The following is a 17,897-nucleotide window of genomic DNA, read 5'->3' on the forward strand; positions in this document are numbered from 1 at the left end:
AATAAAATCAAAAGAAAAAGTAATAATCAGGACATCAGGCTTCTGTGCTGCAGTTTACAAAAGTGAGAGTTTAGAGGAATGGTGATGCTGCTAAAAATCTTTCTACTCCCTTGGCTTTCTGAATCTTGAAATAAAATTTAAAAAAGGAAAAAATCCACAACAAAACACTAGACCTTTAATTATAATCTAATCATCCTGGTCACAGCAAAAAATATAACAAATGTTAGGCAAGTATGTGTGTGAGTGTACAGGACAGAGAAAGGTTTAGGGCAAGGATCAGTGGAAAATCTTTAGAAATGATGTAAGAGAAAGCAAAGGCAGGGATTGGAGTTTGTAGCCTACAGCAGAGACTATAAAAACTCTGAAAGAAAGCTGAACATTAGGGAGAAGTTAGAGGGAAGAACATAGCAGGACCATTAAGGTTGGAATTGCTTGCATCCAGTGCAAGGTAAGAGGAGTAAGGGCAGAGATGGGTTTAGGATGTTTTATGTCTTCTACTCTGTTACAGAAGTTTTCTTCACTTCTGTGTTTTCTTCCTCTTAATTTTTTTTCAATTTTTTTGTATTAACAGACATGCACAAGATATAAAGATGCCTATGCCTGATGGGAAAAACAGAGCTACTTTTTCCATTTTGGGATTAAGATAATAAAGTGCCTATCACCTAGTATTTTTTTGTAATAAAACAGAACTAATAATATTCAGTGCAAACTTATTTCTTTCAGGTAATCAGCCAATACTCAAATAGAATGTGTCAGTGCATTTCACAACAGTGACTAGTTACTTTCATACTCTTGCTGTGCTTTACAGTAAACTACTCTCTGTTTATTGTTATGAATTTTCCTTTGTATATGTTACTGTCAAATAAGATGAAGAGCTATGACAGAACAATTCTTTCACATTACTAAATATCATATGTGATTGACAAGTTTGCTGCATGTAATATATTGTAAAACAGCAGATAAATTTTTCAGGAAAAGTCCTTAATTTATGAATCTGCTAAAGAGTTTTATTAAAACCCATACTAGATAAATGTTGTTCCAGATTCTGCTGCATTTCAGCAAAAATAGAATAACTGCAAAAACATTCCTACACTAGCAGACTAATTATCATTATCCAGTGATCTGACTACTTCATTTTTGTACCATTGTAAATGAAGACAGACTCTGATTCTGTGATAGCCATTGTAATTTCTCCATTCTGAATTCAAAACTATTGCAGTGGGGTTTTTTTCCTCCCACACTGAAGTTGTACAAGTAAATACATGTGAATAACATTTACTTTAGATGTCCAGAGGCTACAGCAAAGTTCAGAATACACTACTTTTTGAAGCACAAGCACGCAGTGTCTTTATCTTTCCTTACTGGCTTTTTCAGTTTGAAATTATTGTCCTCTCACGGTGGATTGCACTGAAAGGTGAGAGGACATTTTGTGTCCCTGACCACTGATTCACTCAGGAAGCCCATTACTGCATTTTTCTGTCTCTGCTCACCTGTATTCAAAATGCAACTGAACCTACTTGCCTTGTAAAATACTTTTAACATCATGAGGAAAAGCAGGCAAAAATTCCCAGCTCAAACCAAACAGACCCCTGGGGCAAATGATGGGAAAACTGCAAAATATATCTGGTTGGACCAAGCATTCCTCAGCACTTATAAATACCTGCCACACTGATTTCAGCAGATGAGGGCTTTGCTTTCACTCACTGAATGAATGACAAATGTGTCTTCTGGCTTCTTACACAGCAAATTAAAAAAATTGAACCACACAGCAGTTGTAAGAGCTCTCTTGATATACCCTGGCAAAGTTTGCAAGTGATTGCAGCTTTTCTTCTTAGTCAACTCAGAGAAACAGGTTACTCTCTAATTTTCATTTGCAGTGCATCTTCCCTGAGACTTTTCTTCCTCAAATAGGACCCTTGATCAGAATTTGTTTGTCTAGTAAATCAGCATGGGTATTTGAATCTCATTAGGAATTCCAATGCTATTCTTTTTTCTTAAGAGTTTATCTTGAAGGATATTTTTTTACCAGACATTAAATAGTCTAAGTTATTATATTTTGCTAATATACTCTTTATATCAGGTAAGAAGGACTTCTTATCACTTCAATACTGTTAGGAAAGAAGATAACTTTTCTAATATAGAAAAACACAGTCTATTTCTTGATTTTTATTGATAGAAAGCTTTCTTATTTTTGCTTTAAATGCTGAAGATGGCACTCTAACAATGAATAGCTTTTGGTTCTTGTGCTAAAGATGAAGAAAGAAAGCTGAATGTCAAGTTAGAAATGTTATGAATAGCTGGCATGTATAAATACTGTAGGGTTGAAACTTTGTTGGCAATGAAGAATAGCCTAATTTGTTTTCCATTGTACATACCAGCTCACTCAATTATCTTACTGAGGAAAGGTGCAAATAGGTTTTTTCCATTAAGAGGTATTTTCTTACACAGCATAGCATCCTTCTTATTTAATAGTCCCTCAGCTTCTAGATGGACTTTATCACCTCTGTTTGTGTCCTGCTTCATGAGCTCCTACTTTTATGGTATTTATGTGAGTTTGGGTGTTTTAATGTCTAAAATCCGTTGCTAGAAATTGATTTATTGCACAGTGTATTTGGCTCAGAAGGATGTTCCTTCCTGCCCATTCTAAAGAAAAGCATCCTCTGTTCTCTATAACTATTTGGTTTCATGCCCTTTATTCACAGGGAGAGATGAGTACCATGACTGACTGGTCTTCCACAAGTGTTTGTCCATCTTTGTCAATTAAATTTTCCTGAATCACGCCTGTTTCTGTTAAGCAAAGGTACCTGTACATGGCTTTATTAATTTAGACACTTCCTGAACCCCACCTGGAAATTAGAGGGCCTCTTTCCATCCTTTCTCCACATGAGCTGTGTGATGCGTGTGCTGCTCCCACAAATGTTGCATCTGGTGTGGGCAGGGTCAGTGCAGAGTCCAGTCAAACCCTGCAGGCACTAAACCATGACTGAATCTGTTTTATCAGAGTACAAATGGTAGGAACAACTGTGTGCTTGAGCATCCTCTGAGCAAAAGCACAGTTATCAAACAGGCAAAAGTGACAAAATGGTGATATTAAAATATGTCAGGACCCAACGCTAGAAATCACGTTACAGGGAATGCAATCATTAAAATGAAGACTTTGAAAATCAATGACTAATCTTGAGTGCCTTCTTGAGAAACCTTTAAGGAACTTCGTTTTCAGAACATGGAACATCCTTGGCCTTGAAATACTGTGTGACCAAAAGTTTCTTTTGGGACACAAAAATACCTAGGCTTTATCTCAGAATAGCTAGTCATACACCTCTTGCATAATTTTATGAATTTTAAATTCTCTCTCGTTCCATCAGATGACAACTACCTGCATCTGTTTATCTACATATTCAGGAAACTGAAATTGGAGGGAAATTATATTGTAGCAGTGTCTGTGCCATAAAGCTAATAAAATATATGGCATTGTTTAAAAATCTACACCTACTCCAAGAAACACATTATTAATAACATAAAGGGCCTGACACTGGCAGCTTACATTTCATTTTGCCATGCAAGTCCCACGCTTCAATGTCTTGCTTCAGTATCTTTTAGAAAGAGGTGAGAGGTGCTCCATATCTCATCTGTGGAATGACAACAAAAACACCATTCTAACCTAGTTTTGGGCTCTGCTTTTTTTTGGCTTTTTTTTTTTTCTTTTTTCTGAGGGTGGGATTTATTTTTATTTTTCTCCCTTTTCCTTGACATTTACATGACTATGAAATTGCACCTGAGATACACAGGGGCCCTTAGCAGTTTCTGAAATCACTAGGACTGCTGATGTGGATACATTTTTGGCTCTGTGGTAAAATATATGATCAGAGGATCACCCTCCAACTTTTGAACATAACACAAATTTGTCCCAGCAATAGCAGACTTATTCTTAGATCTTCACACAATCCACATTCAAGTTGTTCTTTTGGTAAGATAATCATCCATCTTACTTTTTTTTGGGCAAGGGATATTCCAGTCAGTACACACTCTGAGGCTGATGAGGCCTATGTTAGTACTCAATGGTACATTTGATTAAATCAGGTAGCAGAAGTTAATGTTCTAATTTGTGGCACTAGAGCAGCAACAAAATACCCCAGTTACTTGCTTGCAGACACAGCTGTGATTCCCCCAGGTGGGTGGAATCTACATGGTATGAAAGATCTTTGTGACTGGCAGCTGATTGAGGCTTACCAGTACTAGTCCAGTGTTCATAGAAGAGAAGGACTGGAGGCCTAAGAGGCACTGCTCCTAAGAGCTTCCTGATGCCTGTGGGACAGTCATAGCTTGGCTCTTCATCAGATCAGTTTGGGAGTGTCCAGGACCAAACATCAAGGACTTCTGTGTTCAGCCACAAGGTGCTCATTGCAAGAGTAAGGTCCTTGTTTGTAGGTGAGCTTGGGCACATCCTGTGCTGGTGCTGCAGCAACGAGCAGAGCACAGTCATCAATATAGTGGCAGCTGAAGTGAAAGATTACAGTGCAAGGCATGATGTCTTGCCTCAGTTCTCTTGCTAACAGGCCAGTAAGAAAAATAAGGCCCGTTTAATTTATGCTTGCAGAGTAATCTCCACAGTAATGTGAAATATGATAGTTCAAATGGGTAAGAGCAATGATAGCTGTTACCATTTTTGACAGGCAATGGGTTTGGAGCTTGGTGATGAATTGCATTCTGTCTGCAGTTTGTCCAGCCCACTTATCTTCAGGATGTCATTTCGGTTTTTGTTTTTTTCTTTAAAAGAAAAACATCCATTAAGTCCTTTAGTTGGATGTTGGAGACTTAACAGTTTCTGTTTGGTAAAGTGTTTTGCTTTCTTGTGATCTTTTCTTGGGAAATGGCTCTCTACAGATTCCTGAGTAAAAGTTTTGTATGTTTATCCTGCTTTGATAAGGTAGAATAATGTTCTCTCTTTTATCTTTAATTTTATTTTAATTGGACCTGCAACAAAGATACCTAATTATAAGAGAAATTTTAGTTTTGACACATTTCAAGCTAAAATATCACTAAGACACATAAATATGTCTGGATTTCAGACTTGCAATTACATTTAGGGAAGGGTAAACCATATTTTAAGTCAGATAACACCAGATCCTGAGATAATAAAGACATGGAATTATACCCCAATCCCCTGACCTAGCTCTGTGAAAGTGGTGGTAAAGAATTTTCTGGAAGGATGTAAATTCAGTACATACAGCAAGGGGCATGTCTTGCAAAGGCTTGTCAGAGCTTTGCTTATTTTCATTCAGTAACAAATTCTGTAAAACCTCTCCTAAGTTCTCTCTTGGAATGTCTCAAGGTAAAATATGGAGGGGGTGAAGCAGTAGCCAGTGCATGGCTGGGAAAGCCCCATTTCAGCATGAGGGCTCTGCTTACCCAATTACAACAAGTGAGCTCAATTAAACAAAAAACTAACAACTGCTTTTAACAACTAAGGTCCTATGATATGGCTGGAGGTGGAAAGCTAAGTCTCGCACTTGGAGAAGAAAGTATGATTTTAATTATATTTACATAATCTTCACTGCACCATTAGTTTTGCAAATGTTTTTCTAAAACTAAACTGCTCCCCTAAAACAACCCTGCTTCCTTCTCCTGCCGTGGTCACACTGCTGTATGAAAATCAGTAAAACAGGGTGTTGCTGGACTGAAGTTTTACTCCCTTTTCAGCCTCTTAGCTGCTCTCTCCCGTAAGAACTAGAGCCAAACTTGAAGTCCTTACAGTTTCCTCTGCTTCTAATTTCACTGGCAGCAAGTTGTGACCCGTTAATCAAATGTCTTTTGTGTTGCAGGTGCCTTAATGTTTATTTTGATTAGTGTACCAGTTGCTATTTTTAGGTCTTTGGGTTGAATGAATGCCAGCACAGATCTTAAATCAGAATAAACATGTATTTTTAACCTTGCCATTTATTTTTACATCTCTGTATCCAAATAATCAGGATGTGGTTACCTGTGAAGGTAGTAGACTGCTACTTCAAATTTCAATGCACACCCACATAGAAAAATATACACTGTAGAGGGTTAGAACTTTAGAAACACCCAGTCAGACCAGTCAGACCCTTGTGTTTATGTCAAGCATTGTCTGTTGCTATCAAACTGAGAAACAATAGTACTGCCTGATTTACTACTTCCACTTTATCCTTTGATTCCAGTGAACTAAGTCTGCCTCACCCCTACAGAGTAATCATTCCCTTTCTTCCTAACTGCTGATCTCTCATGTACAACATTAAAATATATATATATATATAAAATAAAGGGTAACCAAATAACAGAAGTTATTTGTTATGTGTTTTGAAGAAGCTAAGCACGAAATAGAGTTTTGAATTTGCTGCAAGTGTTATATCTTTACTTTTTAAAACTGGACTCCAAATGCTTTTGAGGTTTTACTCTTTTGCAGTGTGGGTAAAAAGTAAAAACCAGTTTTTTACCATGTGTTTGCTGCCTGATCTAATGAAACATTTTCTACACAAAGGATAAAACAACCATTATGCACCGTATAAGTGTATTTATACACCCTTTCCATTTCTGCTTTTACAAAGTGGAGATTCAGCAAAGAATGGCAGAATCAGACTTGAATTATACTCTGGGACAGGACCTGGAAACAGAGAAATCAGGAAATTAACAGATACTTGTAGAACTAGAGGCTCCTAAAATACTCCCACCTGAGTCAGCTGGAGGCACATCAGGTTTTAAGAGCTAGATCAAAACAAGAGTCTAAACCGTGTAGGCTAAACACATGGCCCAAGATAACTCCCTGGAGCAGGCAGCTTCACAATCCTGAGCCTCCCAAAACTTGTTCCTCCTTGGTAGGCACCTGCGGTTCTGCAGCTGTAGCATGTGGTCACACCAGTCTGAGCAACATATTCGCATGCAAGCTTTTCCCAGGTGTGTGAACTGGACAATTTTATTCCAGGATTCCCCTGGAAGTTGTGCCTACCCTTAGGTCATGTTAAAGTACTAGTGAAATGTAGCCTTGCTTTCAAAATGCTGCTGGAGAGATATATGATTTCTGTCACAGCTTCAAGCACCTCTCCAGCATGTGGGGATGTCAGGGTCAACCTACTAGCCAAAGTATCCCTGCTTGGCTAGGACAGGCTAGTTCACCTGGTTTTAACCCAAGTTTGCATCCATCATGGCTTCCGCTGCAAGGACTGCCCTACTGTGCAGAAAGGAATCAAAAGATTTGAAGGTCTGTAAAGGAGCAGAAGAGGGAGCTGATTCTGCGTGGAAAAGTGAAGAGGTTTATGCTGTGACTGTTGGATAAAACACGTTAATAGTCACAGGAAGAGAGTCTCCCTTTGTTTTTACTTTTTTTAAGACCTTTGGAGCAAGATTCCTCAGGGAACATAGGTGTGGAGTCATTAACAGAGTGTTCTTCTTTGCAGATGCTGCAGTTCCAGCTTGTGGTGGTGCATTTGGCCCTTGTGATTGCCTTGCTGTGGTGGCACTCTAGCTCAGTGCTCCTTGCTGAGGCAGCCCCGGAGGTAGGTGAATGTTTCTGGTGGTTGACATGTAACTGCTCCTCATTGGGTGCTTTTGGCCACAAAGTGTGTAAGACACCAAGGTATCCAAACAGTGTTGGAGAATATCGTCTCTGCAAGGGCAGAGGAGGAGCCTAGTGAAGAGAGATGCAAATTGCATGGCTCTGGGAGGACAGACAGAATGAAGTCCCATCCTCACAACCTCTCCTGAAACACTGTGGGATCTCCCGCGTGTTAAAACCTTGTGCAGTGGATAGAGAAGTTCCTGAAGATGGGAAGGGGATGGCAGGGGGGAAAGTAAACTCCTCTAACACTGAAGAGGAAGTTTAATTCTTCTTAAGACAAATAATAGCATGAGAAGGCTGCAGCTCTCAGAAGCCATAAGGAGATCCCTGAGAGGAGATCACCTGCACAAAAGTTACAAGTTAAAGGAGACAGCATAGACCAAGAGGAGGAAGGCAAATCACTTGCCTGAGCTTGCGAAGTAAAGCAGCAGATGAAATGGGAGAGTTGTCTCATGTTTCATCCAAGATGACATGCAGGGGTTGCACCTGAAAATACTTCTACTGCATTCTCTATTTTTAGTCAACTTGACATATGCCAGATTTGGCAAGAAAGATATTTATGTAATGCCATAAAAAAAAATCAAGTATCTAAAAGTTTAATCAAAGTAGCACTGTTTGGCTGTAGAGTCTTTATATAGGTTTAAAAGTTAGGTGCATACTGAAGAATATTGCTGGATCCTTCTACCATGCTCTCTGTCTTCACGTAAGCATGTCCTGACTATACAAAAGCACTGTAGCAGCTGCTGTTCTGGTGTCACAGAGACCCAGTATCCTGTCTATATCCGTGGCAGATTTTTGTGAAAAGAATGTAAGAACAGAACATCTTTGGAGGTTTCTTGATCTAGAGACTTGCACTGAACCAGGGCATGTTTTAGGTGCTGATGGGCCAGAATTTGTCTTTGAAAGAGTTTAAAATCTCAGTATCTATGACGTCCTTTGGCAACGCATTCCCCTTCATCTATGGGCTGTGTTTAAAAAGTAACTCCTTATATTTATTTTAAATCCACCATCTGGTGACTTCACTGGGTGGACTGAGGAGCTCTTTTTCTTGAGGAAAAAATTACCAGTCCTTATTCACCTCATTGCTGTTCATAACTTTATAAATCCACTGTATCTCTGCACCCCACTCTCGTCTCTACTTATCTGTGAAATTGTATTTGGTTCAGTGGTTCACCATAGGAAAAGTGTTTTCTACTTCTGATTACTGTTTTAACTATCTCTTTACTTCTTACAATTCTATCTTTTTAAAACAAAGTAAGTGGGACTGCAAAGTACTCAAAAGCAGAGGCTATTTTTGACCTTCTAATTTCAAGTCTTATTCTAGGTAGTCATCCCTACTAACTGGAAGGAAGAGTTGAGTCTTTTTTTGAAGATGTGATTTTGTTGCAAGCTTACATAAAAGTTTTATAACCCTGAAAGAAAAACAGCAAGGATTGCTCTGTGTACTTGGGGCTAATAAAAAGTGGAGTCAGAGGACAATGTGAGATCCTTTACAAAAGTATCAACAGTGCTACATCATTTGTGTGATCATTCTGGTCATCTTCTCGTATAAAGGTCACAGTTTTATACACTCCATCACTGCTTATGCCATCCATTAAGTGGTGGGAAACATCCCCACCACATCTGTGGTGTGGACCACAGTAGACAGGCACACTGCATCATCCATGTGATGCCTTCCTTTACATTTGCACTAAAACCACTGTGTATGAATGAGAAGGATAATGGTGTGCTTCTAAAGATAGAATGAAACCTGTTTCAAGGCATAACTTATGATTTTTTTCATCTAATTCTGTGAAGATCAAGTGGAGCAAGAAGGCAAACAATTCATCTGAAGAGAGAATGATTTGAGCTTGCTTTTGCAGACTAGCTGCTGCACTGTATTTTTCTGTTATATGCAAAGCAAATATGTAACTTTGGTTTGTTTAATTTCTCTCTTGATAGACCCCAAGATTCTCAGCTATTCTGATAACAAAGTAGAGTTTCGTTTTGAAATAGTGTTAAGCCTGATGTCATAACTAAGGTTCAAACTGTTGCGTCCACTCAATATACTGTTCTTTCCTTTCCTTGTCCCCATGTAATGTTACTGCATAAATTCTTTAAATATCAGTGCTGAGCAGGTTTATTTTGGGATACGTTTTGCACTGTTAATTAATTTGTCGTATTTGGATGGAAAATTCTGTATAAGTTTTCATTGCTACTTATTAGCATTAATTTAGAAAACCAAAAATCAGTTTCCTGAAAACTATCAGGATAGGTGTTGGAGTTGGATAATGGTGATTGCATTTTTTAGAAGTATTAAATTATTCATGCTATAAGTGATACTAATCACAGTGCTGAGATAGGGATAGAGGAATGAACTGCAAAAAGAGGCTTTGTGAAGCAATAAATTTTGATATTTCTTGGAATAATGATGATAGCAAGTTCAATTTATAAAAAGATAAATTTGCAGACCTTGATGTCAAAATCCTTTCAGTGGGAAATGGCCACATTTCACAGAAGGTCCCAATTTCAGTGTCCCAGTGGTTATGTATTTACAGGACTGCTGTTGTGACACTGGTTGAGATGGGTTTTCTGGAACCCAAGCAGCCAGAAAACCTTATTGCTTTCTTTTGCAGCCTTTGGAGCCTTCTGCTGCTCTGGATATGGGAGCACCTCCCATTGCCAGTGAAGAGAAATCAGCCACCAGCCTGGCAGACAAACTGTTCCTTCTTGATGACTCGATGTCTCTGGAGAATGAGGTGACTGAGACTAAGAAGAAAAGAAGCTTCCCAGGATTTGGCTCCCCAATTGACAGAATTTCTTCAACCTCTGTGGATGCTAAAAGCAAACAGAGGTAAATTCTAGATGCTCTTACCAGTGATAAAGTTTGAAGAAGGCTGTTGGTAGGTGCTCTGGATACTGATGGGTCGGCTTTAGCCACCAATAGGTTTGCTACTAGTTGTGAGGTACCTCTGATCAGGAACCATTCTGGTTGCACTGCTCATAATCCTTCAGCTGTGCTGTATAACACATGGACTAGTTTATTTATTCCTACAGTACTGTACGGCTACCAGGGAACATTCACAAATACGTGATTTTTCAGTACACTTCTTTCCACTAATATGAACTAAACTTCAGTTTAAAACTACATTTTTGATTGTGAGCTTATTTAAAGCAAAAATATGCCTGAGGGGCAAGGCCAGGTGGTCCTGAGGCTGGGGTGGAAAGAAGGTATGGTGGTGTGCGTGTTTTAAATTGCAACATGAAGAACACATCATGGAAATAGGCACAGACAGTAGAATGAGCTTCAAGACCTTGACCAGGTCTTACTTTGGATAAGTAAGGGTTTAATCAATACATCAATACCTTCATGGCATGTGTTTGAAGATAAGCATGTTTATAACAGGGCTAAGCAATGATGCTCTCAGTACAGCTGGGGAGAGATAGTGACTGTGGGGCAAAGCTCAAGGGGCCCTTTGCTGTATCTGAAAGAGCTTAGCTATCTTTTTCTGTTCTTCTGGTAACTGTCTTCTTTTGGATGGAATCCCTAACGCCACAAAGTATTTAATAACATGCTTAAAGCTCAATCTGGAAATGGAAAGTATTCACGAGAGCCAGTCAATATTACAAGTATTTTTTGTCAAGCAAAGTTTTGCAATATTTTCTTGTTGTTTTTCCATTTATCCACCCAGTCTGCCACTGCGACCGACTGCAGCCAAAAGCGATAAAATACGAAATTTTTCAAACCTTGAGTAGAACTATTCTGTTCTGTGTGTCGCTTTAAAAGATCAAAATCAGCTCACTCTTTGTTTGCTTTTAAGCATGTTTTCCCTTTTCAGGGGAAGAAATAGAAGGTCATTTTTGAAGCTGCTGTACTTTTTTGCAAAGGTACATGGTATTCCCAATTTGTCTCACACTTTTTGGATGGAAATCTTTCATTCTACGTGCAATACAAGGGGAAAACAAACCAAAATAAACACACACACAAAAAAGGGGAAATTGTGGTGAAAATTGTCCAAGTCTTCTAGCAGCTTGTCTCTGAATAATGAGCTCATGCAAATGAGTGTCATATTGCACAAAATTCCACCCTTTCCAGCATCATCAGCACAGTTTGCTGTTTTGCATTGGGATTATCACCCTGGGGGAGCTGATTAGGTTTTCAGTTTGGGTTTGAGTTATATATGAGAACCATCTGAGCTGCTTTGATCACTGTATTGGTGGTCTGGTACTACCATCAGCATGGAACGCAGATCAGCTGGGTGCTATGAAACAGTAGTAAGGCTCTACCTTTTGAGTGCAGAGGCTGCTGCACTTTAAAGAGTAAAACAGAGGACTGATTACCCCATCACTGTTGCTCACCCAGAAGAGAACAACTCACTTCTATATGAGCTAAGACAGTTACCTTTACAGACCAGGAAATTACTTGATAGCTGATAAACAGATTGAGCCCCTGAATCAACAGTCAGTGTGTGTAGTGCCTGACACAAAAGAGAAACTTTTGGAAAAGAGCAGATCAAATCTAAGTCCACTTAACAGCATTGTTCTGGCACACCCTGGTTAGATGAGAGCCCAGATTCTGATCTTGCACATCAACATCAACATAACGCTCTAAAAGCATGGGAAAAGCTTGCAGGAAGGTGGAAATCTTCAGGAAAGGTAAAAGATCCATAGGCAGAGGGAGAGAAAAAGACTGCGGGAATCTTAGACAAGGCTGTTTTAAGGAGGAAATGTCACTTTGTCCCTAGTAAGCGATGGAAGAGGGACAGCGTGGTTTGCAGGGTGGAGCGGTGACTGTGCTGCTCTGACGCAGGGTGGCCACAAGAGGGGACGCTCCGCTGCGCTGCCTCTCTCGTAGGCATCACTTCACAATTTCCTTATCTATGTAAATACAGAGCATGACAGTGTTACAGCTAATGGTGCAGAAACACCACCCCCTCCTCACCCCGCAATCCAATTCCAATGTGGAGAATTAATTCGCCTTTTATCCAGGCAGGCTCAATATGGCTCTGGCAGTCTAAGTCTCCCTCCTGCCCCCAAAGTCTCCCTCCTGCCCCGCCCCCCCCCCCCCCCCCCCCCCCCCCCCCCCCCCCAAGTTTTTGCCTACACCTGGGGGAAAAACAGTGTTATCCTTGAGGCAAGAGGCTGAGGATCAGCCCTTGACTTCCCTTCCCTTTGCTTTCCCTATGGCTTAGTGTAACAATGCTGGATAAGTTGGTGCCTTAGGAAGGGACAGGGAGGGCCATACAAACGGCTCCCCTTCATTTGCAATGTTCTGGAGCTGCTCCAGCATAACCAGTGTGGTGCTCCCTACATACAACATACACCATCAATTCCCACTTTGTGACCCCGTCTGAAAAGCAGGTAAAAGAGAGCGAGTGGGGCTGCAGATCCTGGAATGATAGGTCTCCTCTTTGGTCCGTGCCTAAGAGGTATGAGAAGAGGAGCCTGCTTGGATAAGACCATGGACTACACAGTTCTGGGGCGTGCAGAACTCTGAAGCCCCAGTGTGAGGGAGCAGTGCTGACACAGAGTCTGACTTGAGAGCACCAGAGCATGCTCTCCTGCTAGTTACTTTCCAGCTGGTGACTTACAGAACAAGTCCTTAACAACACCTGATAAAGAATTAATCTTCCAGGGCTTCTCTTGGATCTGCATTTCACTGACAGTATTTCTAAAGGAAAAGTTGATGCTATTCTCAGCTGCTGGAAATCTTGCCATTTCCACAATTAATTAAAATAAAACTTCTGCTGGTGGAAAAAATGCTCTAAAAATATTGAATTAGGATGGGAAAACTTATTATTGTATATGAAAAGAACCATGAAAAATATTTCTGCATAGAAATTATTTCACACTTTCCTCATGCCCTAATTCATCAAATTGTCAGGAAACTTACCACATGGAAGAAAAAAAACCAACAAAATCTTCCCATTTTTAGCCTCATCAAAGGATTGCTAGTATACAATTTTGGTGAACAGTGCATAGCCAGAGACCCCATAAGAAAATCCTGCTAGGACCTTTTTAACTTGTCCCCTCTATTACTGTGCAATACTTTCTATCTCCTTGATTGTCTTAGCCCCAGCTGGCCCTGGAGACTTCAAAGATCCAGTCTAATGGGTCACTTGCAGTATATCATACTGTGCATGAAACAGTTCCCCTATATAAGAGCAGTGTATTGCCTTTCATTTATGAAGAGCAGTTAACCTGTGAAGTTATTTGTTTGCTGCCAAATAAAAACAGGGATAGTGGATCAAGCTCAGACAGTCTGTAAAGAAGCTGCAACTTCTGCCTAGTATTTTTTAAGACAAATGCTGCTTCTTATTTTTAAACACATCTTTGGCTGCTTCTGTGTGGCAGTTCTGTCTGAACTGTGTTAGTGGGATGAATGGAGGAATCAAACATATAGTAACATTTTGATTATTCATAGGGTGTCTTTTCCCATTTCATTCCCCTCATTCTTTGCTCTTTTTCATGCAGGAAAGTGCTTGAGCTACCCAAGAGACGGTTTGGAGTTCCTCTTGACCGGATTGGAGTGAGCCGCCTCGGCAACACCAAGGGTTAGCAGTTCCTGCAAGTAAGCCAAAGTATTCCAGGTGTGGGCAGGCTCAGAGAACCCACCTGTTCTCAGTTACTTAGAGGTACTCAAGTCATACCAGTAGGCTCCAAAAGAGTAGCTTAGGAAATTATGGCTTCTTATAACATGGAATGCCCTAATTTACCGAGTACCTCTCTACAACAAAACAAGTATTCCTAATATTTTCATTTCTTCTAGACCACCTTACAGTCTGTTTTTCCAAGCCTTGCATTTCTGACACTGGAAAATGTAATGTTTACTGCTTTTTTTGCCTACAGGTACTTCTATTCTTAATGACTGATGCTGTATTGGAAACATTACAGAGATACGGAAGATGCATCACAGCATGTCCTGTCATTGATTAATGATACAACACTCAAGGAATTGACCTCCTGCAAAATCTGTTTCACATTGTGTTTTACAAATGTTGCATTTACAGTAATAACAAATTCATTCAGGTCAGAATGCTTTCACAGCTGTGCACAATGTCACTGATAGGAGGGAACAGAGAATATGTATATATTTTATTGCATGACATTTATCTGTTAAACTTGCAGAAGTTTATTATCCTAGACAGGACTGATAGATTTCTTGGATTGAAAATAAAATTTCCAGAGATGCCAACAGCAGTCCATGAAAAGCAGACAGTTTGCTTTGCACATTTCTTTCAAGAGGGGAGTTGTTTGGTAGATGAAGGGAGGATTTAACCGTTATGGGACAAAAGTAGAATTTATTTGAACTGCTGTTTGAGAGAATGACGTCTTTTGCTTTACTAGGAGTTAGTCTTAGTAAGAACTGAGATGACGCCTTAGTATTTGTCCTGATGTTTTGAGTAGTCTTTCTCTTATCTCTGCACCATATTTAGACATGTTTTCATCATATAGCAGATCCTGAAATGTGGCAAGACTTTTAGTTTCCTCCTCTATGCTGATGAATACATTTCACTCCTCCCTATGCGTAACATAGGATAGTGTCCAAATATGATGTCATCTACTTCCTAGCCCATCTGCATCATATGTCTTATTTTAGCCTCTTGATGTGCACACAGGGCATAATCGGACATCCAACTCTAAAAGTTCAAGTATTTCTCACTCTGGTAAAATGTAAACACATCCTCTCCACTTCATTTCAGAGTAATACAGTTTATCTCAAATCCTGTTTCATGCTTTTCACTCCTTTCCAGATTATAAAATATAGCTGAGAAGAGCTGTTTGCTGATATCTCAGTGCTCAGATTCCTAGCTGATGTTTTCTAAATATCACATTCTCCTTCTTGGACTTTGGTCCATGTCAGCTAAATTCCTCAGATTGCTGTTCTTGGGTATAAACCATCTTTAGCATTGCAAAAGAAGATCCCCTGAGAAAGGGATTTTTCAGGATGAAGAAAAAAATTATTCTTGCCAAACACCCTGTGTTAGGCAGAGAATTAAGAGTTAATTTCCTAAATCTTATATGAGGCATAAAGCACCTGGCCATCAGCCTGGTGCCTAGCCGAGCAGTCACCTCAGCAATTCAGTCTGTGTTAGAAACAAGTCTGCAAATGCAGTCCCAGGCAAGCCCAGAGCCTGTCCTCTGCAGTGCACTGCCACCACCCATCCTGAGCCTGCCCTGCGGTTTAGGGAACATTTATCTTCTTGCACTGAGCTCATCCAGACAGTCTGCAGATTATCTGCTTGCAAGGCAGCCATATGGAGGGGCACGGTCAGATTATGGAAGTGATGACCTGACCACCCAAACATCTCTCAGCCAAAAGCAGCATGGACAGAGTCATTGCATGACACATTTTGGGAGACTGAGAGCAGAGGAATCCAGTGCTAACACAGCAGGTTTTCAAAGATACTGGTGGGTCATAAAAGTATTTAACAGTTGGCAGATATAGGCCTGGGCTTCCAGAAAAGGGGGAGTTTTAAATCCTGAAAGTTGTGTGCAGAAATGCCCTTCATCTGAAGGGTAATGTGAAAGCAAAGCAGGACAGAGTTGTCTGCAGTGGTGTTGGTGCAACTGAGAGCTGGAAGCTTCAGTGCTGCTCCCACCTCACTGTGTGGATTACTTGGGAGAAAACAATAGTCTTTCTATTCCTCTGCCCCATCTACCACAGAGCACTCTGAGACCTCCTGTGGCTCAAAAAGCATCTTTAAAATCCATAAATTGGCAAGCGCTATTTAAAATATGATGACATCTGAAAGGCTGAGTACCACAATTTGTTTTTGTAGACAATATTGGATGGCTTCAGCCACTGCGCATAGTGTGGAGATCAACAAATGTGAAATGAGGATATACTGCAGCATCCATTACACACTAGATTTGTCCTGTGCTGCCTGGATTTGCAAATCCATTCAGATGCCTGTGAGGATTTCTTTCTAATAAATCAACACGATTGGCTAGAATGTCCCAGGGAAATCTCTTTAATTATTGCCTGTGGGTCATTAACTTTAGCAAGAGTGACTGCCCAAGCATGGGTAAGCAGGCACTATGTGGAGGTGACATCTGAGGAAGAGAAGGGTTTCTGCTCTGTGTGTTTAGGGAAAAGGACATGAACCCCACAGTGACATGTAGAGGGTAAGCCTAGGGGAAACGTCACCACCTCTGCTTCTAATTAGTCAATTAATTGCATTCAACACATACTCATCATTGCAGGAGAAGCAGCTAATACAGCAGCACGGAGTGCCTGTGAGGAAACAGTTGGGTAGTTTGGGTGCCATGAGCACTTAAATAACTGCATTGATGGGATGTAGAACACAATCAGTGCTACACAGCAGGATGCATTGCACTCCAGGGAATTCCTGTTTCTAGGATCAGAGCAAGCTGTTAAATATCCACAGACACTGTATTCCTTTTCCTGGCTTGCTGATGAGTTGTCACGTTGGGTCAGGAAGGCATGGCTACAACAAGCAGGTGACAGATGGAGCCTGCTGTGCTGGCCTTTCATTGCACTGGGATTTCCTGCAAGCTGAAATCATCTGAGCTCAACACCACCTTTGGGCACTCAGTTCAGTGCTTGGAACACACTCCCCTTTCAGCTGGAGCACCAAACTCTTAAAGAAAGAGAGACCCTTCTCTTGTCCATAGGGTATAATTTTTTCCTGGACTTGGTGCTGATGTGAGGGTATGTGAAAGTGTGCTCCCACGTTCCTTTTTGCTTGCACAAAAGCAACAGAAAATGGGAAAATACGTTCTGAGTCACTACCAAGGAAATAACAAATAATTAATGGTAACAGGAAACTGCATTTTGCATGTCATTAGACTTCACTGATACAATGAAACTGGTTTTATTCCATAAATGTTGGCTTTGGCCTCTAATAGGATGAATAGATCTCCTGTTAATGAAGTACATGCAAGGTACTGCTGTGGTAAGCGTGTTCTTCTTTCCAGAGCCCAAGGCAGTGAGTGTAGGATGGTAATTACAGCTTTGGGAGAGGTAACATTTTGAAGACTATGTAGTATGCAAGCTACAATTAAATTACATGGCTCAAAAGACCTGGAAAGAAAGTTCAGTGCTAGTCAAAACCATTCCACATATTCACAGTGGCTATCAGATCCTGCTCTCATTTATACTGTTAGAAACTTTAAAGTTAACATCAGGATTTATTATGAATTTACACCTTCAGGAACGAGGTCCTTTGTTTTTGCAAACAAATGTCATAATGTGACTTAAAATTTATATATGTAGGAATCAGTGATGGATTGTGATCTCTTCCTTTTTCTAGTACCTGGACTGACCAGCCAGATGAGCCAAAAATCTCTGCTGAAAACATCTCTTTGGTGTGAGTTA

General features: G+C 40.2%; 1 protein-coding gene across 2 annotated transcripts; it reads left to right on the forward strand.

Moving 5' to 3' along the window:
• The first annotated feature begins 395 nt into the window (after nucleotides 1-395).
• Nucleotides 396-15,240, forward strand: OSTN (osteocrin). 2 transcript variants are annotated; one of them, XM_027884087.1, is made up of 5 exons: nucleotides 396-448; nucleotides 7,416-7,514; nucleotides 10,192-10,409; nucleotides 14,030-14,126; nucleotides 14,405-15,240. In XM_027884087.1, the coding sequence occupies exons 2-4, from the start codon at nucleotides 7,416-7,418 to the stop codon at nucleotides 14,112-14,114; spliced, it is 402 nt and encodes a 133-aa protein (XP_027739888.1). In that variant the 5' UTR covers nucleotides 396-448; the 3' UTR covers nucleotides 14,115-14,126; nucleotides 14,405-15,240. The 2 variants fall into 2 exon arrangements, with proteins under 2 accessions (XP_027739888.1, XP_027739886.1); XM_027884085.1 differs by lacking the exon at nucleotides 396-448 and adding an exon at nucleotides 7,166-7,262 and having other exon boundaries at nucleotides 14,030-14,109.
• Nucleotides 15,241-17,897: the final 2,657 nt, after the last annotated feature.

Source organism: Empidonax traillii, unplaced genomic scaffold (genome assembly GCF_003031625.1).
Source record: "Empidonax traillii isolate 1590-97213 ecotype Southwest subspecies unplaced genomic scaffold, ASM303162v1 scaffold138:size3245559, whole genome shotgun sequence".
In the NCBI taxonomy this organism is placed as follows: domain Eukaryota; kingdom Metazoa; phylum Chordata; class Aves; order Passeriformes; family Tyrannidae; genus Empidonax; species Empidonax traillii.